At 57.7% G+C, this 23,438-nt stretch overlaps 2 protein-coding genes and 1 long non-coding RNA gene across 4 annotated transcripts; 1 reads left to right on the top strand and 2 right to left on the bottom strand.

Annotated features, from left to right (window-relative positions):
• Positions 1–55: 55 nt before the first annotated feature.
• On the top strand, positions 56–6,904 carry LOC309607750. Of its 2 annotated transcripts, XR_014232522.1 has the most exons (3): positions 141–267; positions 714–758; positions 6,194–6,904. It is a non-coding gene; the product is annotated as an uncharacterized lncRNA (long non-coding RNA). The 2 variants fall into 2 exon arrangements; XR_014232523.1 differs by lacking the exon at positions 6,194–6,904 and having other exon boundaries at positions 56–267; positions 714–904.
• Positions 1,391–13,353, bottom strand: CAMKV (CaM kinase like vesicle associated). The gene is made up of 11 exons (XM_082346639.1): positions 13,169–13,353; positions 5,768–5,876; positions 5,526–5,657; positions 5,265–5,339; positions 4,912–5,050; positions 4,648–4,768; positions 4,415–4,490; positions 4,180–4,316; positions 3,941–4,019; positions 3,616–3,703; positions 1,391–3,319 (listed from the first exon to the last, which is right to left on the bottom strand). Exons 2-11 carry the CDS (start codon positions 5,860–5,862, stop codon positions 2,747–2,749), a joined length of 1,515 nt encoding a protein of 504 aa, XP_082202765.1. The 5' UTR covers positions 5,863–5,876; positions 13,169–13,353; the 3' UTR covers positions 1,391–2,746.
• A 3,638-nt stretch (positions 13,354–16,991) lies between these two features.
• LOC309607743 (uncharacterized protein) lies at positions 16,992–22,493 on the bottom strand. Its single transcript, XM_082346635.1, has one exon. The coding sequence runs from the start codon at positions 20,769–20,771 to the stop codon at positions 17,019–17,021; it is 3,753 nt and encodes a 1,250-aa protein (XP_082202761.1). The 5' UTR covers positions 20,772–22,493; the 3' UTR covers positions 16,992–17,018.
• Positions 22,494–23,438: the final 945 nt, after the last annotated feature.

Genomic DNA, 23,438 nt, shown 5'->3' with positions numbered 1-23,438 from the left:
AAGGAACGTGAAGGCGTGGACCGAAAGTTGGGTCCGGATTGGACGAACCCTCAGGGGCGGGGCTTAACGGCCCAGCGGCCGTAAAGAATCCTGGGGCGGAGCGCGGGCCTGAAATTGTCAGCGGTATTTCTCAGGCGGCTCGCGGGAAGACCGCCGGTACCGCGGGAGCGCAGCGTTGGATTGGCACGGAGAGCAGCTGCGCCGCCGGCCGGGCCCCTTTCTGGGGCAAGACTGGGAGTTATGGTCCCAAGCCAGAGCTGGTGCCAGGTGCGCTGGGCACGGGCTTCTCAGCCTTGTTCTCTCGGCGCAGCCTCCTCTGCACTTCGGGGGAGTCGAGAAGACCGCGGCCGTAGGGGAATGGGACGACGGTCCCGATGGAGAGCGGGTCCCCTGGGCTCTGGACAGTGCTCGACCATATGGTGGAAGCCCATAGTTCCCAGACCAAAAGAACGCTCCACCCTCTCAGCCTTCCGCTCTGAGTGGTCCTAGAAAGATGGACACAGGTCCAGACACCTCAAGCTCACCCTGGCTCTATACAAGCAAAGCTTGATGATCCCTAAGTTTAGAGGCGGCAGGGCCAGTATCCTGACTTTAGCTCCTAGCTCTCAGGAGGATCAAGTTTTGCCTCGGGACTGCAGTAGGGTTGGAATTTTGGAGGCCCAGATGCTTCATAGATGAGTGACTAACAAACCTTTTTCTTATTCCCACATCAGAGAAGTTATCTTTGGGGTCGTCTCTGAGAAAGAGCAGCATACCTGGTGAGTTCACCTGGACTGATCTGGGCTGGAACAAGTATTCCTAGGAGTTTTCATGATTAATTATTTTTAGCAGTGTTACTCCCCTCTCCCCAGAAAAAAACCTTGTACAGAGCCCCATAATATAAAGCTGATCTGTTCCACCTGAAGTAGACCCAGAGTGAAGTCCTTGGGGCCTATGTGGAAAGCAAAGGTGTTGTTTACAGGAAAGAGGAATCAACACAAAGGGCAGGCTAGAATCTTTGTGTAATGCCCACCCTGCATCCACTCCCCAACCCAGGGAAGCCCAAAGGTCTCTCCCTATGGTGGATGGCACTTGGTGGGTTCCAGGTCTAGGCCTAAGTCAAGATAAGGGCTCCTTGTTCAACAGGACTTGTGAGAACAGTAGCCCAGAGGTTATTCCTCGGCACAAGCCCAGCACGGTACCCACCACCCACATGGATTTCTGGAGTCCAGAGGACCCTGCCACACCATCAAGGAACACCCTGTGGCAGGGATGATCTGTACTCTCAGCCCAAGCAATCGCATGGCACTGAGCACAGACCACTCACTACCTGTGAACCTAACTCCCGGCCTCTCCCCTCCCCACTGCCTTCCAGGGGCCCTTCCCCAGTAATATAGAGGAAGCAAAGGCGAGAGGGTGGCCAGAGGCTTTGGCAGAGTGACATTTATTTGCCAGGTTCAGCAGGTACACAGCCCACCGACCTTCATACACCAGAGCAGACCCACAGGCATGCAGGGAGAAGGGCAGGACTACCCCCAAGTGCCAAGCGAGGGCCAGGACCAGTGCGGCTGCCTGCCCAGGCTGTAGTGGGGTCTGACAAAGGGCACCTGCCAGGAGCCTCCATTAGGAAACTGGGGAGCTTTGTTCCACTCCCTCATTCCAGCAAAAGCAACTCAGCATGGCTCAGAGGCACCTGGGCCTCTCTCCAAGCCTTGATAGAAGGGAAAGTGGGTCATAGACAGAGGGGGTTCCTCTCTATTTTGTTGTTGAATTGAGAGAGCAGAAAATCTGCCCCTGTGAAGGGCAAACCCCGAATCAGACTATGGGACACTGCCATACAGCAGGCCCCCAGGGATGGAGAGGACTGTGGACTGAGCCTGAGGGAGCCCATGTGGGAAGAGCCAGGGGCAGCACTCCTTGTTTGGCCCAGGGTAAGGACCCAGCTAGGCTGATACACTAGGTGCTGGGCCTGCACTCTGCCCTCCCAGATCTCATTGCCACATCCTCATTGCTCCTCCTTCCCCTTACAGGCCCAGGCAGTTCAGGGCACAGGGCAACCCACTGCAGGACCCAGGAGGGCAGGAAATAGAACAAGAGTCTTGGGAGAGACTTCCCAGGGACAAAGATGGAGGCTTCTAGCCTCCAACTCATTCTCTTTCACTTCTGAGGACCCCCATGGCTACCAAGCAGTGCCCCCAGCCATGTGACCAGTCTTGTCTTAAAGCATACTGCCTGAGATTATAGCATTCTCTATACCAGCCTGTTTCCACTCCTAGAGCAGCCCACACACCACAGGCACATACCTTCATGTGCAGGAGCCTAAGACCGCTGACAGGGCCTCGCTGGAGGACCAGCTCTCAGGGCAAGGCCACCCAATTTAGGGCCTGGGAGAGGATGGGACCTGCAGGGCCTGCCTGGGGGAATTGTGAGGCAAAAAGGGAAGGGGGAGGGGTGCAGGGACCTCCTGAGTATCCCTAGAGCAGCATCCCACAAGAAACAGAAACTGATGAAGCTAGCAAGACAGAAAAGCCACAAGGAATCCATGCAGGGGCTGGGGCTGGTCCTGCCTCTGGCCTGCCCACCACTCACACACATACACACAGGAGATGAAACTGCTCTCCTGTGGCCCCCAGACATGCCCCATGCTGGGAGGCTGGGGCGGGGGGGAGCGAGGGCATCATGCCAGTGACTCTCTGTACAGTGAGAAGCCCCTCATCCACTCTCCCACCCTCCTGCCCATCCCCCACCCCCCCCACAGCCTGCCCACTCAGCTGGTCTCCTCCCTCCGAGACTCCTGGGCAGAGCCAGCAGCCTCTTCCCCTTTACTAGAGGGTGGAGCCTGGCCTGTTGCGCCCCCTGGGGCTGTGCTGTCCGGCTGGGCCAAAGCCGGCTCAGGGGTGGCAGCAGCCTTGGTGGCCAGTGTGGCACTGCTTTGGGTAGTGGGCACGGTGCTCTCTTCCACGGCTGGTGTGGCTCTCCCATCAGTGGCTGGAGTAACACTTCTGTCGGTGGCTGGGGTGACACTCCCATCAGTGGCTGGGGTGATGCTCCCATCAGTGGCTGGGGTGATGCTCCCATCAGTGGCTGGAGTGGCACTGCCATCTGTGGCTGGGGTGGCACTACGGTCTGCAGGGGCTACATTATCGCTCTTCGTAACATCACCCGCTGTGGCTGGGGTGGCACTGCCCCCAAGGGCTGGGGCAGCTCCACTTGCGGCTGTGGCCCCGCCTGCAGCCCCAGAGGTGGCAGTGTCTGTGGCTGGGGCAGACTGGGCTGCAGCCGTGCTGGACTGCTCTGGTGCCCTGAGCCGTTTCATGAGGGTGGTCACTCGGACAGCCTTCTGAAAGAAGGACAGTGGAGACAGGCTCAGAGCGAGGCTTACAGAAGCTGGATCCATTCCTTTGCGAAGGCCAAACCCAGACCATTCCATCGTGCTCTGGCTGCCTCTGACCAACCCAGGGCCAGGGACCCAGCTGCTCAGCACACCTGCCTAAGGTAGTAGCAGTGGCTACAGCTACACCTGATGGTTGAAGAAAAGCCTGTGTGTGGCTGCAGGGGTGTGATGCAGGCAAGAAACTGTGGTGCCAGAAGGAGCACTTGGGATCAAGCCAGGAAAGGGAGCCATCCAAGCCTTACCTTCCACTTAGCCCTGGCAAAGTTCTTTTCAATCTGGGCACAGACACCATCCTTGATGTTCTTATCAGAAGCAGCATTGCCAGAAATCCTGGAAAGGGTGCAAGTGCGTCTGGATCTGAGGGGGTATGGCCTTCATGGAGACTGTGCCCAGCCCTTTCCTTGTAAGATCCAAGGGTTACCAGGCAGATCCTCTGGGCTGGCCTGAGCTCTGGGTGCCCCCTGAACCCCAATTTGAGGCCTCAAGGATAGATGCTGCTAGGTGTGAGGAGGACAGAGGCCAAGGGACCCCTGGCCTCTCCTCCCATTCTCCCTGGGCCCTGCTCACCACTCATGGGAAATGGCCTCTTCCGCGGTGATCCGCTGGTCTTGCTCCACCTCCATCAGCCTTGTGACCAGGTCTTTGGCTGGGGACAAAGCCAGGGAGAGGCTAGGCTTGGGCACCCCATTTCACTGTCTAGAGGTGATGAATGGGCTCGGGGATAGGATCAGAGTCCAACAGAGGAGGCTGAGAGCAGTCCCCCACGCCAACCCTTCACTCTGCCCTCATGCTGGGCACCTCCTCACCCGCCTGCGAAATGTCATCCCAGTATGGAGAGTCAAACTCATAGTCGCCAGCCAGGATCTTGCGGAAGAGATTCTTGTCGTGGTTCTCATAGTCATCTTCCTCCACCTCCTCATAGAAAGGTGGATTCCCTGAAAGCCTGCGCAGGGGCCCAAGGACAGGGTCACTCAGGAAGGCCATGGACACAGACCTCCACCCCACCTGGCTGCCAGGCTGTTTGCCGGCTTATCCACTCACAGGATGTACATGATGACTCCAATGGCCCAGCAGTCCACAGGGCGTCCATACCGCTGCCGGCCTACCACCTCTGGGGCTGCAAACAGTGTCCACCTGCTCGTCAATATCAGGCCTGGCCAGGCCTTGTACCGCTCACACCCATTTGCTGGGATAGGGACTTCCTTCCCCCCCCCTACCCAGAGCCACTCATTGAAGGCTGTGTCCCACCCTGCCCCGCCCCACTCCCTGCTTGCCCAGGTACTCGGGGGTCCCACAGGGCTCCTTGATGAGGCCATTCTCTAGCTTAGCCAGGTGAAAGTCGCTGATGACGATCTTTGAGTTCTTCAACCGGTTGTAGTAAACCAGGTTCTCCAGCTGCTCCAACCAGGAATGGCATGTGGGTGGGCAGAGGAAGAGACCATGAAACCCTCAGAGGCTGGATCACGGCCCTGAGGTGCTGCCCACCCCAGCCCCAGGCCGGCTGCCAATTGACCCTTTGACCTGATTGCTGGCCTCACCTTGAGGTTCCTGTGCACGATCTTGAGTGAGTGCAGGTAGGCCACCGCCTCCAGGACCTGCCGCACCACGTTGCTCGTGTCTCGCTCCGAGTAGTAGCCCTGGTCCAGGATCCAGTCAAACACCTCCCTCCCCGTGGCCCTGAGGGACACCAGCCCCTGAGCCCGGCGTGGGCAGGATCGGGGGTGGGGCAGGAGCACGTGGGCAGGCTGCCTACACCTGGCAGCTGACTGGGCAAGGCACAGGGACCTGGGACCCCAAGGATCCAGAAGGGGGGCTTTCCCTGGCTGCAGAGGGCAGAGCAGATAAAGACCTGGGGGACTGAGGAATCCTGGAACCCCAGACCCACACTCACAGCTCCAGGAAGATAAAGTACTCCTTGCGGGTCACAAACACATCCACCAGTTGCAGGATATTGGGATGCTTCACCCTGGCAACAGAGAGAAGAACCAGTAGATAGGGCTGGCTGAACCCCTAAGAGAGGCTCTGGTTGCCACTGTGAGCCACAGCAGACTAACTGGCCAGAGGCTGGTATTGCTTGAGGTGTCCGGACCTCGAAGCCCTTCCTGGCTGGCTACCTCCCCTACCCCACCCCACCACTGGGCCTCATACTCACATCTTGAGGATGCCTATCTCGTTCTTGGCTGCCTTCCGCACCTTGCGGCCATCCCGCTTCTGGAATTTCTTGCAGGTGTGCAGCTTGCCTGTTGTCTTGTCCTTGGCCCGGAAGATCTCACAGAACTCCTCACTGCAGCCAGCAGGCACTCCACTCAGCCCTGGCTTCAGCGTGGGCTGTACTCTGCTCCCCTTTCTCCAGCCCTTGCCCGCCCACCCTTGCCCAACAGACCCGGCACTCACGTCTTGATGACCTGTCCCAAATCATATCTGTCAGTCACCTCCGATGGCTGGTTATAGTTCTTCTTGTCACCCAGAGTCACACACCCAAACGGCATTGCCGGGCTCTGAGCTGCGGGCAGGATGGAGTCTGGTTCAGCTGTACCACAGCCCACTTCTCCCCACAATGTAAAGGTTGCGTTTGGGAAACCCCAACCTGTCTCAGACCAAGTCAGAGGCAGAGTCTATACCAGGAAGGGCTAGAGGGTGATCAGGCTCAGATCCAGTGCCTGCTTTTTCTGGCTGTACCTCCAACCACTCAGCTTGGCTGCCCGAACTACAACAAGCCCCTGCGCTTATGAAAAATATAGTAAACTGACATATCCGTGAATCACTTTGCATTATATACAATCAAAAGAAGATTTATCAAATGATTTATTTAAATTTCAGTAATTCCACAGATGAAGGGGGCTGTATCTACCCACCCATCAGAGAATCATTTCCGCAAGTCTGAAGATGCCAAGTGTTGGCAAAGATGTGGCGAACACGAGCACTGCTGGTGGATGGCAAGTCTCCCCTTTGCAAAACAGTTTGGTAAAACTACTGAAGTCGAACATATCCTGTGCACCAACAATTGCACTGCTAACTATGTACATTTGTGCAGCAGGACACTCGTACAAGAGTGCTCATGGCTGCAATATTCAGAATTGCCCCAAACTGGAAACAGCCCACATATCCATTAAGAGCAGGATGTACTGTGGTAGAGTCAGTCACACAATGGAATATTGTTACAAAACAATGGAAATGAGGAGCTACAGCTCTACGCAAGCACATGGTCAATCTCACCAATACAGTGTTGAGTGAAAAAAATACCAAATACATATAGTGTGATTCTACTGATACAGAGTTCAAAACAGGCAGAACTACCTATACTGTTTAAGGATACAGACATACTGGTAAAATTATAAAGAAACACTAGGAAATAAACACCATGAGTCTTTCTAAGAGAAACAAAGAGGTTGTGATTGGTGGTGGGGGGATTCTGGAGGACCTATTTCTGAACCTGAGAACCACCTGAGTCGTGGTTTAACAGGTGTTCAACTTTATAATAATTTGTAAAAATGTACATACACGTATTGGGCACATTCCTAGATCTTTCTTATATTTCACAAAAAAAAATGTTAATAAAAATTATGGCTATCCATACTGAAGAATACTTGATAGCTATTAAAAAGCATAAAATAGATTAAAATGTGCTGCTGTAGGACAGTCTCTGAAAAAAAGCAGGGGACAGAATGGTGGGTAAAGGGTGCTACATTGGGGTAAATTTTTTAAAGTTTATATACCTGTGTACACTCACAGACTATTTTCTGGGAGAAAATAAGAGTTCTCTTTGGGGGAAAGAATTGGGTGTCAGAGGGGCAGATTTATATCTATTGTTTATTAATTTTCTGTTAGGATTTGTACTGTGATTACTTTTACTGATTTAATAAATATTGCAGGAATTCCCTGGTGGCGCAGTGGATAAGACTCCACGCCCCCAGTGCAGGGGGCCCGGGTTTGATCCCTGGTCAGGGAACTAGATCCCACATGCATGCCGCAACTAAGAGTTCACATGCCACAACTAAGGAGCCCGTGTGCTGCAACTAAGGAGCTGATGAGCCGTAACTAAGGAGCCCGCCTGCCACAACTAAGACCCAGTGCAACCAAATAAATAAATAAATAAATAAAAATAAATAAATATTGCTTGGGGGATTCTTCAGAGGGAGAACCCCCATCTGGGTAGAGAAATGAGGAAAGGCTTTGAGGAAGAAGCAGCATTAGGGCTGGGCCTTAGACGGAAAGGATTTGCCAGGAGGCATGAAGGGGTAATGGTCCAGAAAAGCAAGACAAGCCTGCCTAGTGCCTCACTGCCAGGGCCCGCAGGAGACCTGGACCATCAGGTCCAGGGGAGAGGCCCCTGGCCAGGGGTGGCTATTCCAGGCACAAGGATGACCACATGCAGCTGACTCCAGTAGGTTCCAGGCACTCTGGCACCCGGAGTGTGGCACCCCACGGGTCTGCAACCCTGCCAGCCCAATCCTCACTTGTGGTGCTGAGTGGACTGGCTCCAGCACCCACAGGAAAAGGCACTCACGGCCCTTGCTCAGAGGTAAACTTCAGGAGGGGAATTGGTGACAGTGTCTGGACCTTTCCAGACCTGACCCAGAGTCAGCCTCCTTAATGCCTGGTTGGTGTGACACTGGGATGATAACACACTTCACACTGAGGCTGCATTGAAACTGCTCTGCCTCTGCTGACTGTGCATAGTCTCCCTCCACCCCGATTAGCACTTGCTATGCAAAGGGGCTGGGCTGGGGCCTTGGCTACCTAGATGCCCCCTACCTGAAGTGACTCATAGCCACAGGGTAGTGGAGGAGAGAGGAAGCCACCACCAGAGGAAGCAGCTAGGTCAGAGGGACTCTGCCAGCCAGGGTCAAAGGCCAGGACCCACACAAGCCCCCTGGTCAGCCCTGGCTGCTGCTTGCTTCCTCCCAGGTGGAGGCTACCCACTTCCCAGGGCACCCAGTCCTGAAAGTTCTCCCTCAAATTTGCCCTCCGCTTTAGGGAACAAATTCCATCATTCCCGCATCCAGGTTCTTTGGGCTCAGGCAACACAAACGCATTTCATCAGTGTGATTCAAGCTAGGGCTTAAGCCATCTTGTGAGGCACTGCAGAGGCAAACAAGAGAAGCTTTGAAGATCGTCCCTGCCTGCGTATCTTTGCCACCATGGTCACAACCCTGCTTCTGCATCTGCCGGGAAGGAGCCTATGGCTAGAATCCCACTCTCACAGCTGAGAGCAGAGGCATGGCCACCCACCACTGCCGGCCACCCATCTCTATGCCCAAACAATCCGGGGGAGGGGGCTTGCATCAGTCCCCTCAGTGGCTCTTATGTGCAGCGATTCCCTTCCCAGGCTGCAATCCAAGGGCCCTGTACTGGGTGGGAGGGTTGTACCCCAGCCTACAGGTCCCCCAGGAGGACTGGGAGGGACCTGTGTCCCAGCTCTGCTGCTCTGCTTACACTATTCCCTCTGGCAGGAATGCCCTTCCCCCAAAGCCTCCCATCAGTATCCTATTTGTCACGGCAGAGTTATTTTTAACATTAAAAAAATCAGCAACTACCTAAACAACCAACAACAGGTGACTCGCCAGCTCAACTGTGTCCACCCAATGGCAGGAATTGTGGGCACTGGCAAGGGCACTGCCCATCCTGGCCTCTCTGTGGAGCAGCCTCCACATGAGCTAGGTGCTGAGACCAGGGCTAAATCTCTTCTTTCATTGTGATTTCTGACATTATAAGGTTATTTGTGCCACAGATTGGCTGCAACAATCCTGAAGCTCCAGGCTCAAAACCTCCCTTCGCTGAGATAACTTCCACAAACTCCACCTCCACCCACCCCACACCAATAGCTCCCTGCTCAGCCGCACGGCGTGGGAGGTTTTGTACGTGCCTGTCCCTGATCTTGGCCCAGCTTTTGGCCGTGCATAGGCACTCGTACCCGCAGGGACCCAGGGCTGATCATGGGGGTCTGTCTCCACCACGGAAATCCGGGCCTCTGCTCAGTCACATCAGCCTGGAGCCATGTCCTGAAGCCTCATGGCAGGGGCAGGGACAGATCTGTCTCCTCCCTCCCACAGCGGCCCTTATCTCAGCCAGTCACTGCCTCTCCTCACCAACCTAACTGCACTCACTTGCCTCCACCCCCAACCTGGCCCCAGGGCGAAGAGAGGAGAAAAGGGGGCCCTGCTTCAGATTAGCATCTTGGTCCCCTCCACCCCCACCCACTCTACCATCTGCTACCCACTGCTGCTGCCTAGGAGGCTGCCGGTGTGCGTACCAAGCCCCTGGCACCTGCTTGCAACAAGGGGGCCCTGGCCCCAAAGCAGGGAGAAGCTGAGGGACGGCTTCAAGAACAGTAGAAGGCCAGGCAGAAAGAGGGTGTGCATTTCTCACCCCCATGGCCTGGACAGCCCAGACTCAGCATCCAACAATAGAGAGCTCCCCGCGCAATGACACGGGACCTGGGCTCGGCCTTAAGTCCACACTGGGACATGGGAGGGCACAGAAGTCCCATAGCTGCCATTTCCCTAAAGACATGGTTCCTTCCATTCTCTGCAGAGAAACTGACTGGTGTGCACAGGGGGCGGTCCAAAGGGAGCTTGGGGGAAGTGCAGAGACTGGGGGAGCCTCTAAGGGAGCCTGAGGGCCAAGCATTCCCTAGCTACTGCCTGCTCCTCAGGTCTGGCCCCTCAGGCAATGCTGATGGAGCCTCTGCCTTGGTAATAAAGGGTCCCCTAGGGACCCTACTGTAGCCTAAGACAAGTCTGGCCCAGGGGAAGCCTGAATAGGACAGAGGCCAGCTCCAGAGGCCCAGGGGTCCCACAGAGAGTCCTGGCCCCTCCTCTACTGGGGTCAGCCTGATTCAAGCCCCACCTTTTGTAGCCATAAACAGGAGTTACCTGCCACCCTGGTCCTCTGCCATTTGGGGCTTCAGACCTTGCAGTAAACCTAGGGAGGCCAGGGGGGGCCCAGGAGGCCTCCAGCTGCCTCCCAACAACTGTGGGCAACACCTCCCAATTTAGTGGCAGCTGTGAACACCAGCCTGCAGGCAACCCCTCCCCTTCCCTGCTCTCCTCTCTCAGGGACTGGGGCTGGGTTTCCTGCTGTAATAGACATGCCTAGGCCCAAGCTCTGCCCAGCCTGCCGCAGAGACCTCACCCGCAGGATGCAGGGCGGGCAGAAATAGAGACCTCACTCTCAGGTCTGTGTCAGGGGGCAGAGTCAAGTTTCTCGCCCACCATCCAACTGCTTTAGGTAACTGGGCAGGGAGCTGCCCTGGCTGGGCCTCAGGCTCTAGCTAAATCATGGTCCGTAGTTCCTGCTGCTGACGCTCTCCCACCTAATGAGGGCGCAGGCAGAGGGCGGGGGTGCTCTCCAGTCTCAGGGGTGGGCATGCGATCAGGTGCTGCCTCCAGAAAGTTCAGCCTTCAATATGCAGGCAGAGCCAGAGCCAGCTGGCCCCTTCCAGGCACCTGGGGTTCCCATCTTTGAGCCCCTGAAGGAAAATTCACTGGGGGCCCTGCTTCCCTCTGAGCGGAGGAGGGGAAATTCAGGGAAGGCCCCAGAGTAAAGGGTTGCTATGGTGATGGAAGTTTTTTAAACCGGAGAAGGGAGGGGAGGGGAGGGGAGGGGAGGGGAGGGGAGGGGAGGGGAAGGGAGAGGTGTTATTCAAATTCTCCAAGAATTCCCTGAGACTTTGGCCTGATTCTTTCCCCATGGGTTCTGTGACCCTGGTCCCCATCAAGGAAGGGGAGGTGGGGAACTGAGAGACTTTAGAAAAGAGAGGGGCAGGGACACAGAAAGACAAAGGCAGAATCTGTGATGGAAGCGGAGTAAAGAGTCGACATAGTAAAAAGGATGCAGGCACAAGAACACAGGAGGGAAGGTGGGCAGGGGGTTTCAAAGGGGCCTGTGGATGCCCAGCAGAGCCCTAAGGCCTCCATGACCATGTGCTCTGCACACCTGGACCAGGAGCTGCCCCTGATGCCTGGACCTCTGAGACTGACCCCTCCTGTATTCCCCTAGACATGCACTGAACTTGGTGTGGGACAGTCGTAGCTCTGGGAAAGAGGCCAGCTGTTGCGGTCCCCTCAGAACAGTTCCTCAGCCTCTCTCCCTGTCATCACAGCAGCTTAGGTGAGGCAGGTCCAACATGTCGAAGGCACAGGCTTGGGGGATGGAAATGAAGCTTGGAGACCTGGCTGCTTCCCTTTACAGCCCCTCCTCTCAGCTGACCCAGCTCTGCCTAGACTCCCCAGCCACCCCCACCCCCATCTGCTGTCCTCTAGAGGCCTTGGGTCCCCAGGGCCTCTCTTGCAGCTCAGCCTAATTCCCTGCCTCCACCGTCCCCCTCCCCGACAGTGGATCCTGTCTGAGGGCCAGAAACAGCACCCCAAGCAACGTAGAAACAGGACAACAACTGCACAGCATCCCTCCACTATGCCTCAGTTTCCCTGGATGGAGATCACTGACTCTGTGGTCTTCTCCCAGGGCAAGGACTGCCCACCTGCCAGGACAAGGGCTGGAGAGGAGGGCCAGAAGCTGATACGGGAAAGGCAGCCTATGGCACCTGGGGGCCCACACCAAATGCTGTAAAAGAAAGGAAGAGAGACCTCTTCTCCACCACAGGGCCCGGCGCCTGACACCAAGGGGAGTGGAGACACCAATTTCCCAGCTGAGGAAACTGGGGCCCAGCAGGTACCTAAAGCTGGCAGGAATCAACTGGGAGTGGGGGGGCAGGAAGGGCACCAGGTCTCCGCAAGCGGTCCTGGGCGGGGGTCGGGGGGGTGTTGCTCAAAGCCTGGGCCTTGGAGGAGGGTGGCAGGACAGGGGCTGGACTGCTGCAGACTGAGCTTTTGGTGAGGGACAGAGAGCCCTGCTCCCTGGGAGGGAACCTGGTGAAGCAGGCTCTGCCTAACGGTGCGGACAAAAGCAGTTTGGCAGAGCTATGGGGGGCTGGGAGAGCCTAGGGTCTCTGCCAGACACTACAGGGTGGGGAAAGCAGAAACTCACTCGCTCATTGTTCACCCTGCCAGCCGGGGGCCCTGCTCCCCACCGTGCTGCCACCCTGACCCCCTTCCCCAGTGCTGCTGACTCGCCCCCGCTGGCACAGCAACACACATGCGGGAGGCACACGTGTGAGCACCCAGCCCCGCACCTCCCAGCAGAAACATGTGCGTCCCCCAACCCCACCGCGCAGCGCTGGGTCGGTGTCCTGGACCCCCGGCGGGCCCTCGAATTCAGGCTTGGAAGATGGATCTTGGCTAGGGGGCTGCTGGTCCCCAAGGGCTTGAGCCTCCTCCCCCACCCCGCGGCAGCCCCGCCCAGCCCCCTTCAGGTTGTCGCCCATAAAGAACTCTCGTTGTCATGGAAATTAGTGACTGCTTAGCGGGAGGGAGGGGGCCCGGGGGCAGTTGGGAGGGGCCGGAGGCGGCTCTGGGAGTCCAGAGGTACAGCTGAGCCCTCGGCCCCTACCCCCACGGGGCACCACGAATGTTGGAGGGTTAATGTTTTCACAATTAGGAGCCCAGCGAGACGGAGGTGGGATGGGGGACAAGGAGGGGAGATTGGCCTGGACTTGAGTCTCAGAGGCTTCCCTTGGGACCCCCGAGCCGTCTGAGGCGATGGGGAACTTTAGCCCAACCCCGCACGCCGAGCCCTGGATCTGCAGAGCCCGCGTGCTCTGCCCCCGCCGGGACCCCAAGCCCTTGCAGCGCCCCGGCGCACTCGGCTACCCGAACCTCGAGCCAGAGACTCAATCCCCTAAGACCCCACAACGTACGTTCCGGGGGCGCCACCCCCTCCCGGGTCACCCCGCACCTGCAGCGCTGGTCGGTCACAGGGAGGAAGCGATCGCGGGTTCAGTGGGGCGCCGAGGGCTCCGGGGGCGGCGGGCAGAATCCGCTCCGGGCACGCGGGGCAGACGCGGCGCCAGCTGCAGCCACTTCGGCTCGCGAACCTCCAGCATCTCCCGCCGCTCGCCGGCCCCGGATTCGCACCCCGGGCCGGGGGCGGGCTGGGGGCGGGGCCTCCCTCAGCCGGCTCCGCCCCGACCCTGGAGGAGCCTGAGCCCGGAATCCCACTCGAAGGAGGGCTGAGGAGGGGGTGGCAGCAGAGAAGGTGAGCACTGGCCTGCCCGGCCCTGGCCAGGCTTTCAAAGGCTCCCTTAGGCCCTTGGACTGACCGGGCAACAAGGACCGGAGGGGTCTTCCTATGCCCATTGTAGAGGGTGCGGAGTAGAAGGTGTGGGGAAAGCCTGAGTCCTGGAGCTGCACAGGAGTGTCTTGGCAGATAGTGGTCCCCAGGGGACTGGCGTTCCGCCCAGCTCCCAAAACCTGACCCAAAGAGCGGAACCCACTTAGAACCAAGTGGGCAGTCGCTAGGGCAAGCTGTGCTACAGACAGGCCTCCCCTAGCTAGTAAACACACCGGGGTGTGTGTGTGCAAGTGAGGGCTCCAGACCTTGGTGGCAGAGTCTCCTACCCATCCTCCCCTCCCCTCCTGCAAGGTCCCATCCAGGGTGGCTGGCCCAGCCTACCTCCTCCTGTGTGGCACTGAATTTCTCAAGCTCTAAAAATTACCTATGACATGGCATAGACTCTGCTTTCTTGACAGTTTAATCACCCTCGAACCCTTCATGAACAGCATCACTACTGGTGGCCTGGGCTGGGATATGGGGGTACAGGAGAACTACAGCACCATGGTGCCCCACCAGACCTGGCCCCTGACTGGAGGAGGCTGAGAACTGCCGGGAAGAGCCTCTGAAGGAAGTCCTTGGCCATTTCTCTGTCCCTTGTCACAGAGGCACATGGACCAAATGCTTGCCCCGCCCCCCCGCTAACCTTGAGGCCAGTATCTGAAGGCCAGACTTAGGCTTCTCTGTGCCTGAAACTGGGCTCCACCCAACCAGAACCCTCTCAGCAAGCCTTCTGACCCCATCCTGGGTGGGGTCATCTCCAAACCCCTGGCCATGTTGATTGAGTCTCTCCTGGATGGTTCCCCACAGCTGCTGACAGGAGTGACTGCCCAAGTGAGGAAGTTGGAGATCGTGCTGGGGCTGGAAGTCTAGACTGGGAAATGACTGCTCGATCAGGACCCCTCAATATCTTTCTCGAGAGGGGGTGTTGAGGAGCCCTTCACATCCTTCCCTGGTTTGGTCACTGCTTCCAGGCCAGGTGGGTGTCACCTCTGGGCTCCCTGGGCTCTGGGTGATCTCATTCATGGCACCAACTCCACCACTGGGTAGGAATCTCCTGGCAAGCTGGGCATCTGCAGGGCAGAGCTCTGTGTCTCATCTCAGTATGCTAAGTTCATGTCTGCAGAATGAATGAATGTCCTGGCACTCAGTCTTTCCTGCTGTCTGCCCACTGTCATTGAAACAATGGTTCCCTTCATTGTATGGTGCATCTGATCCATGGCTTGCTGACCCCACACATGGCACACACATTTTCTGCCTTTCCTGAAGATCATGGCTATCCAGGCACAGAAAAGCTGGGCCACGGAGAAGCTGGAATGTGGGGGATTTAGAGGCAGGGGAAGAGGTGGCTCGCTAGAGCCCTGCCTGCTGCTGGCAGTGCTCCACCTCTTCTTGGTCCCGTGCACACTCCATGTGCCTGTGGGTGAGCACGTGGCAGGGTGTATGTGAGCACGTGGCAGGGTGTATGTGCACACGTGATTATGTCTGTGTGTGTGTGCTCTTATGCCAAAGGAGATGGCAACAGCACAGTGTGTGCAGCGGTGCCCAGGGGCACATGTGTTTGCGTTCTGTGTGCACCCAGGCATGCTTGCTTGCATGTGCACATGGACGCTGTAGCTAGCTAGTCCCTAGAGCCACTGTTCCCCTTCCTACCTGACACAGGCCTCAGGATCGTGGGGGCTGACTCACAGTGTGAAAGCTGGACATGGGAAGAGGGTGGACCATGCCCAGGGGTGGGTGGGGGCTGTGATGACCTCATATCATTGGCCATTTCTAGTCTCTCCACGAAGGGCAGCCCCTCACTCTCAGGTGTGTGTGGGGATAGCCAGGTCTTTGCCCTTTGTGGAGAGGGCAACCTAAAGGCGAGAGCCCAGGGTTGGGACAGGGGCATGGCTTGTCCCTCAGCTCCCAGCCAGAGGGGCACCAGCAGGGTAGGGCTTCAGTGTCTTTTTTTTTTAAATTAATTAATTCATTTATTTATTTTGGCTGCGTTGGGTCTTCATTGCTTCAGGCGGGCTTTCTCTAGTTGCGGCAAGCAGGGGCTACTCTTCGTTGCGGTGCATGTGCTTCTCGTTGCAGTGGCTTCTCTTGTTGCAGAGCACAGGCTCTAGAGCACAGGCTCAGTAGTTGTGGCGCATGGGCTTATTGGCTCCGCGGCATGTGGGATCTTCCCGGACCAGGTATCGAATCCGTGTCCCCTGCATTGACAGGCGGATTCTTAACCACTGCACCACCAGGGAAGTCCCGGCTTCAGTGTCTTGGCTTCAACCTCCAGCTGCCCTCCAGGCAGAAAGTAGCAACACCAGCTGAATTCTTCCTCTCAGCTCTTCCAGGCCATGGAAGACATGGACCTTTATTCCTACCCCCACTATTCAGAGCCAGACAAGGTCAGGAGCCATGGCTTCTAGCCACTCCCCTGGCCAGAGGGACAGCGGGAGGCCCTTTAAAACAGAGTGGAGTTTGGGACAAGAGCAGGGCAGTTGGCACTGGCATTGCACCATAGCCTCTATGAAGATCTCCTGACGAGGCCTTTACCCTGGCCACCCTGTGGGCAGAGGCTGCCCATTTTGGGAGGCAGAGGAGGCAAAGGGAGCCCAAAGTTGACAGTTCTGGCTCCCACCAAAACTTGATAGTCAGAGAGGCAGGATAAGGTGTGAGTCTCCATGTCCACAGAGACTACAAAGCAGGCCAGAGCCTCATCCCCCAGCTCAGGTTGTATCTCCCACCCAGGATTCAGGACTTATCAGCCCCCCACCCTGATTTCCTGCCCCAGGGAACCAAAGGCCAGCACTCCTATACCTTCATATTCTGACTGGCTGACAGAAGCACCTGCCAAACCAGCATAGAGCTCCAGCCAAGGTTCTGACTTTAGGAGGTATCTGCATTATCAGGCCAGCTCCCCCAGGAAGCCCAGACTCTGACAGGGACCCTCCTTGGGGGTAACAAGTGCTCCAGGGCCCCAGCCATCTGTAGAACTGTTTGGCTGTTGTCAGTGTTGCTGGCCTCAGCGCCCCGTAGAGGGCCCAACATGGGGGAAGGCAAGCAGTCTTTTCCTCTGGAGCTAGGGGAGGGGGCTGCCCCCCCGCCCCCATGACTCACTCCAGGCTGTGTGGGTTATTACATTATGTTTGAAATTGCCATGGCAACGAGCTGGCAATCAAGGGTAATTGAGCTTGTCGCCAGGGCAACAGGGCAAAACCCACAGCCGCCACTCTCTGTGGTTGCCCTTGGGGTGCAATAAAGGTCAGGCTAGACCAGGGCCAATGCCAGCCATGGGGCTCTGGGGCTCTCTGGAAAGGATAGGATTGCCAAGGCCCATGGAATTCCAGTGTGTAGAGGCAGGGTGTGCCTTGGGAGTGCCAAGGTCCCCATCCCTGACCACATGCCTGGACCCCTGCCCTTCCCTCCACCACCCTGTGCCTAAAATATGCCACAGTGGTCAAAAGAAGCAGAACCAGAAAGAACTTTTATGTGCTCACAGATGGTACTTATAGATGGCCCATGGACCCTCCTCCTCGTACTCATGGCGGCTGAGCCACAGGCTCTGGAAGGAGTCCCGGGACGCCATGATGGAGCCTCCAAGCCAAGCAGCAACAGCACGGTGCGGAGAGCCCAGCACAGTGGCACCGGGGCCGAGCTCCTGTCTCAGGCGCTCAGGAAAGCCACTCAACAGGGTGCCGCCACCGTCCAGCACCACATTGGCCAGCAGCTGCTCCTGCTGCTTGGCCTCCAGCCGGCTGATACTTAGGAGGGCTAGTTGTGGAAGGCCCGGCTGATTGAGGCCTAGCAGATTGGGCTGGAAGAGGGCCTCGGGGCAGCAGAAGCGCTCAGAGCCCAGTGTGATGACCTGCTTGTCTGGAAGCAAAAAGTCCACCCGGGCCAGGGCCTGGGCACGGGCCATCTCAGCTGTCATGTCCATGGCCACATAGCAGCAGGCCTCTTTAATCTGGTTGACCAGCCATGCCTTGAACAGTGACTGGCCACCTGCCAGCAACAGCTGAGCCAGGTATTCAGTGAGGTCAGCACCTGCCACATCCAGCCGGTAGGTGTCAAGTGGGGCCAGATCCCCAGTGATGATGGGTGCCACATAGGAGGTGCCATGACCACTGCCCAGCACCAGCCCAGTGGTCCGCCCATAAGCATAGAGTGCCAGCAGGGCCTGATGCACTGTCTGCATGGCTGGCACATGGAAACGCTCAAAGAGTATTTCAGCCACCTTTTCTCGGTTGGTGCGTGGTGAGGTGGGTGAGTCCGCCACAAGCACAGCCAGCTCCTCGGGCTGCACACCCAGCCTGCAATAGAACAGGTGCTGCCACAGCACCTCCAGTGCATCCCAGTCGGAGACCACTCCTCGATTCAGCACCGAGTAGGAACCCTCTCGGTTGTCAGGCACTGCGTACCTGGGCTGGCCCTGGACTGGATGCTGGAGCAGCTGGACGCGTGAGGACAGCACACTGAGGACGTGGTCCTCTCCAGCCAGTCCACATTTGGTGAAGCCTGTGCCTGTGTCGATCACCACGGCTGCCATGTCCTGGTAGGGGCCCCGTGAATGGCGGCAGAGCACTGGGGACCGTACTGGCAGAACATCCATGGTGGGCACCAGCTCATAGCAGGCCCCTCGGAGAAGGCCAAGCTGCGAGACCACTGGCGAGTGTGTAATGTCCTCAGCTGTCAGCTTGAACCAGGGACCGTGGGGCTCAGTGCCCACCGTGGCCATGGGCAAGACCTTGCAGCCAGGACCAGGTGTGGTGAGTGTGATCAGGGAAAGCTGCTCCTCCTGCTCCCTGGGGGAGCCGCCAGGTTGCCAGGATGAGAGCCGATGTGAGCTGGAGCTTTGACCAGCACTGACACCAACATTTTCTCTGTTTACATAGACACAGGTCTCCTCAGGGGCCGGGGTCACCCGAAGTACCCCCACATGGGTAGGCCGGCCCAATGGCTCACCTTCCTGGCACAGGGTGGAGGCCTGACCAGGCTCCCTAGTGGTGGGGGGACCTCTTGAGAGAGTGGGCTCATTGGAGATGGGGGGTTCTTGGGAAAAGGGAGGCTGCCTAGTGAGAGAAAGCTGCCTGGCAATAGGGGCTCCAGTGAGAGGGGGCCGACGAGGAAGGGGGGGCTGCTTGGTGGAGGGGGCCTGCTCAGCTAGGGGTGGCTGTCCAGAAAGGTGGGTCTGCCTGGTAAGGGGACGCTGCTCTGCAGAGGGAGCTTGACCGGTCGAAGGGGGCTGCCTGGAAAGGGGATGCTGCTCAGCTAGTGGGGGCTGACCACCAAGGGGGGCGTGCCCAGCCCCTTTGACCTGAGGGTTGTCAGCGTGAGCAATAATGACCTCTTTCTGATTGTGATTGCCTGCATCCTCCTGGAGCAGGGGTCTGGGCACCTGCTGGTTTTTGGCTGGTGGTACAGACTCTGGGGTCTGCTCTGAGTTCGTCCACTGCAGTTTCTTGGCCTGGACTATAGAGGTGTGCTGCATCCCGGAGGCATCCTGCATCCAGATGGTGTGACTAGTTTCGTTTTTTTCAGCATCAGGTTTGGACCAGCCAGGATCATGGGCATGGCTCAGTATCCTCTCTCCAAATTGGAGGGGCATCCCCAGTGGAACACGCTCAGTGAGCATCCCCATCCTGATGGGTGTCTCAGTACCAGGGGAGCCTTGTGACTCCAGGTTGAGCCTGGCCTCTTTGGGAACCAGGGCCACCTCTCGGTAGCTTCCAGATGAAAGGCTGGAGGGCACGGGGCTAAACCCCATGGGTGTGGTGGACCAGAAGCTGGAGCCATCGCTGTCAGGGGAGAGGATGGGCATGGCCAACGGCCGGGTGGACAGCGTATTTTCAGAGGCATAGATGGATGGGTGGCTGGGCATGAGGCCCACCAGCACTGCCCTTGAGCCCATGGGGTCATGGCACAGCAGCCCCATCCTGGTGTTGCCCGTGGCCATATCAAACACCAGCACACGGTCTTCCACAGTATCCTGGAGCTGGCAGGTAGGGGCACTGGAGGGGGGTATCTGCGTGGCTTCCCTGGGAGGCTGTACTGGGGAGGAGTTGTGGCAGGTTACTTGGTAGGCAGACGGCGGCACATTGGAGCAGGTGTTGCTGCAAGCATTGAGGGGCTGCTGACCTGGCTGAGAGCTGCAGATCTCCTGGTTACCCCTCTGGGGCTTGGGGGTTTCTGGGGGCCCTGAGCCTGGTTTGGGGCTGCCTGGCCTGGAGGTACAGACCATGGGCTTCTCCACTTGCTTCTCAGGCTGCCTTGGTAACACCGGCCTTTGGGCAACCTCGAGCTCCTGGGCCTGGTCTGGGGACTCTTTTGGAGTGGGTGCTGGGGTGGCAGGCTCATCCTGAGAATGGAAATTCACTTTGTCCTGGCAGGATGTGACCCCTTTGGAAGACTCCAACTGGATTGACCATTGGTTGCCACATTTCCTGGGCAAGAGGTCTTGGGACAGGCCCTTGGTGATGGCATTGGTATTCATCAGGTGGTCAAGGTTGCAGGTGTAAGATTCAACTGCTGCTGACATTGGGATTGTATCCAGAGCTGGAGTATTTGCCCGAGTTGGAGTTGGAGGAGCCTGAGCCTGACATGGGCACTGGCCCTGGCCCTGATATTGGGCTGGAGCCAGAAGAGGACCTTGGGCTGCAGCTGAGCCATCCTCCCCTGAAAGAAAATACGGTAGCCACCGGCTCTTCCTAATGCCCAATGGGGCTATCTGGTTGGGGCTGCAGGGGCCTTTGCCCCAGCCTACTAGGACTTTAGCTGGAGCCTTGCCCTCCCCCGCCATCTGCACCTGAAGCCGGGAACAGCAGAGTCCATGCTGGGCCATGTCACTGGTGCCGTCACTGCGCCTGCACACCGGTAGAGCCAGGGTCCTGTTCTCTGTGACGAGATGTGTTTGGGCTCCCACGATAGAGCCTGGAAACGGGCTAGTGGAGGAGAGTCTCAGGGAATCCTGGGAGGCCCGCTCACAGCCACATTGGGAGCTAACCTCAGCAGGGTCCCAGAGTTGCTGGTGACTGGGCTCGTGGGTATGGGCCTGGGACGCTGAGCCATAGGCCCCATCAAGGATGGCCTCAGTGGACAGTGACAACCCCTGCCTCAAGTATACAGATCCTGAGTTTATCCATGGTCCCTGGGACCCTCTAGGGCCACCGCCCAACTGCTGGCTGCCAGCTGAGGGGTGGCCCTGGGAGCCCGATGGATCAGGGCCCCCCACTTTCTTGGTGACTTCCATAGTCCTGCTCCATGCCCTAGGTGCCCTGCCCCCACTTCATTGCCATGGCAACCCCACACATCACAGCCCCCAGTGACCTGGGGGAGGGTGAGAGAGTGTGGGAAACCAGGGGCCCCACCCCCCTGAGGAATGGGGGCCTGCCCAGGGAATCTTGAGAGATAGAAAGGCCAAGGGACCCCAGTGAATTCTGCCAACCCTAGACTGGCCTCCTCTCTCCTTGCCAGCCAGGTGGCCACTCTGCCCAGGCCAGCCCTAGAGGGAGGGCAGTGCTCCTAGAGGCGAGAGCGTGTATAAGGCCAAGGGAAAAAGGTAGGCAGGGGAGATACTGAGGAAGCCCCTGGGTTCCCAGTTTACCTCAGATGCCAGACTTGGCTCTTTCTCCCCATTTCCCACGTGGCAACTTGACACTTAAGCCCTGACCCAGGGATGCAGTTCCAAGTGTGTGACCCGAGGCCCTTGTGGGGGGCAAAGCCGCTTCACCACTCAGTCCTGAGAGGCAGAAGTGGGTGAGGGGCCCAGGCTCAGGCTCTAACTCCCCTCCCCCATGTTCCCCAGCTCCCGCTCCAGGGACAGCAGCTCCTTGGCAGTCTCTCTGCTCCAGATGGTTTTCCTCTGCCTGTGCCTCACAGAGCCCCCTCCCCAGAGCCCCATGTCCTTGAGGCCCAGGACCAGTATCCCACAGAGGTGGGGATGGGGACGACACGGGTGGGAGTGGGGCCTCTGCTCAGAACCCTCAAGTCAGAATGTTCTAGCTCTTGTCACATTGTGTCAACTGCACCTTGGCCAGAAGGGGGGCAGAACACTGGGCATACAGCTAGGCCACCAGTGGAAATTACAGGATGGGGCACAGTGGGGGCACAGTGGGGACACAGTGGTCAGGGGGCTGTCCACACAGTGGGCACAGGGCTGGCTACACAGTGCGGGTATGGTGGGTGCAGAACTGGGTACACATTGGGCACAACTGCATACGCAGTGAGGACAAGTTAGACAAAGGACTGGACTTGGGTAGCACACAGAATAGAAAGCTATTAGACGAGGTGGGCAGTCCTACCCTCCATTTTGTAGATGGGCAGAAGGTCAGGGAGGAGTGGGACCTGCCTGGACCACCAGCCGAGTCCCAGATGTGCCCTGCAGCCACAGAGGACAGGCCTAGTTTGGGGAACCAACCAGTGCCACAGGCCTGAGTCTGGAGGTTCTGACTGGAGTGGAGTCAGACCTTCCTCCTTCCCCCAGTTATGAGCTCTGGGCCTCTTCCCTCTGTCCTCCAGGGCTATCCTTTCAGGCCTCAGTCTTTCTACCCAGGAAACAGGTTTGTGGAGAACAAAGCTTTAGTCTTGTCCTCTGAAGCGGTGTGTTTTCACAGAAGTTAAAAATAGTGCTTACGGTTGGCCGTGGGGTGTGAAGCGATGTGACCAGGGACCAAGGCTAGCTCTGTGCTTCATCTGCACCTTCCTGACTCGGCACTGGGCAAAGCCTGACTCAGCCATGTCTCAGGGCCCCGGACCCCCTCCCCCTTCCCCAGATGCTGCCTTCAGTTAAGAATGGGGACAGATGTGTCTGGACACTGCTGCTCGCCACACACTATGGCCCAGGAAGGTGGCAGAGCCCAAGGGTCTGTGGTCTGCACATGTGTGCATTCACACACACATACTTGCTGAACACTATTAACTTCATTAATCTCTGGCCCCAAGCAAACTGTTTTTTAATTTTGTTCTGTTTTTCCCCATGACAGAGATGCTAGTAGCAGCCTCCTGTGTTTGTGGGAGGGCTGGAGAAGCATGGAGGGAGGCCCTGAAAGTCCCTGCCTGTCTGACCACTGAGCCATCCCCCCACTCCTGCGGAAGTGAGGCATAATCCTCCCTTTCAGGGCTGGAGTCCTCATGAACAACTGATCTGAGAAGGGTGTGGCCCACGAAGGAAAGACCAAAGAAGGCAGCCTGGAGAGAGGAGAAGACTTTTCCCACCTGGGAAGCAAACACCCCTTATAGCAATAAGAACAGTGACTGCTATTGACTGGGCCTTTCCCCTGTGCCAGGCAGTGCTGAGCACTGTAACCCAGCCTCACAGCAATTCAACAAGAGCCGGGTGCTGTCACCCTTATTTTATAAATGACGAAATCAAGGCACAGGGAGGAGAGAGAATTCACAGAGGTTGCAGCTAGTGAGTTGTAGAGCCAGAATCCGAAGCCAGGCCACCAGGCTCTGGACCCACACTTCAGGAAACTACGGTGCCATCACGGGTGTCACGCGCAGGGCCACGTTGGCATGGACCCTGCTGGAGGGGAGCAAACATGCCTCCCTTCCGAGTGCTGCAGCCCCAAGCCCCCACCCAAGCTGTAACCCACATGGCCCTGTTCCTCCTCCCAATAGCTTAGCAGGTGGCTCAGGCCTGGGAGGGGACATTTTCCTGGGGGGCACTAAGCCAGTGCCTCCCAGGAGGCTGTCAGTGCTGAGTAGGGGCTAGTTACATACCCTGTGGGACCAGGCTGAGTCTTTTGTACTCAGAATTCTTGGCTGGCTGAAGCCCCTCTGCTTCATCCAGCAGCAGGCAGTTAGAGAGGATCCCAGGCTGGACCCCTTCTACCCAGCCCCCTCCTGCACCCACCCCCCATCCCCCCCATCCCCTCCCCCCCATCAGGCAGGGACACTGCCCCTGTACCCCTCCCCC

The sequence above is a fragment of the Balaenoptera borealis genome, assembly GCF_965194805.1.
Source record: "Balaenoptera borealis genome assembly, chromosome: 12".
Taxonomy (NCBI): domain Eukaryota; kingdom Metazoa; phylum Chordata; class Mammalia; order Artiodactyla; family Balaenopteridae; genus Balaenoptera; species Balaenoptera borealis.
The sequence above is the reverse complement of the archived record's forward strand: the minus strand, read 5'-3'. Positions and strand labels throughout refer to the sequence as shown.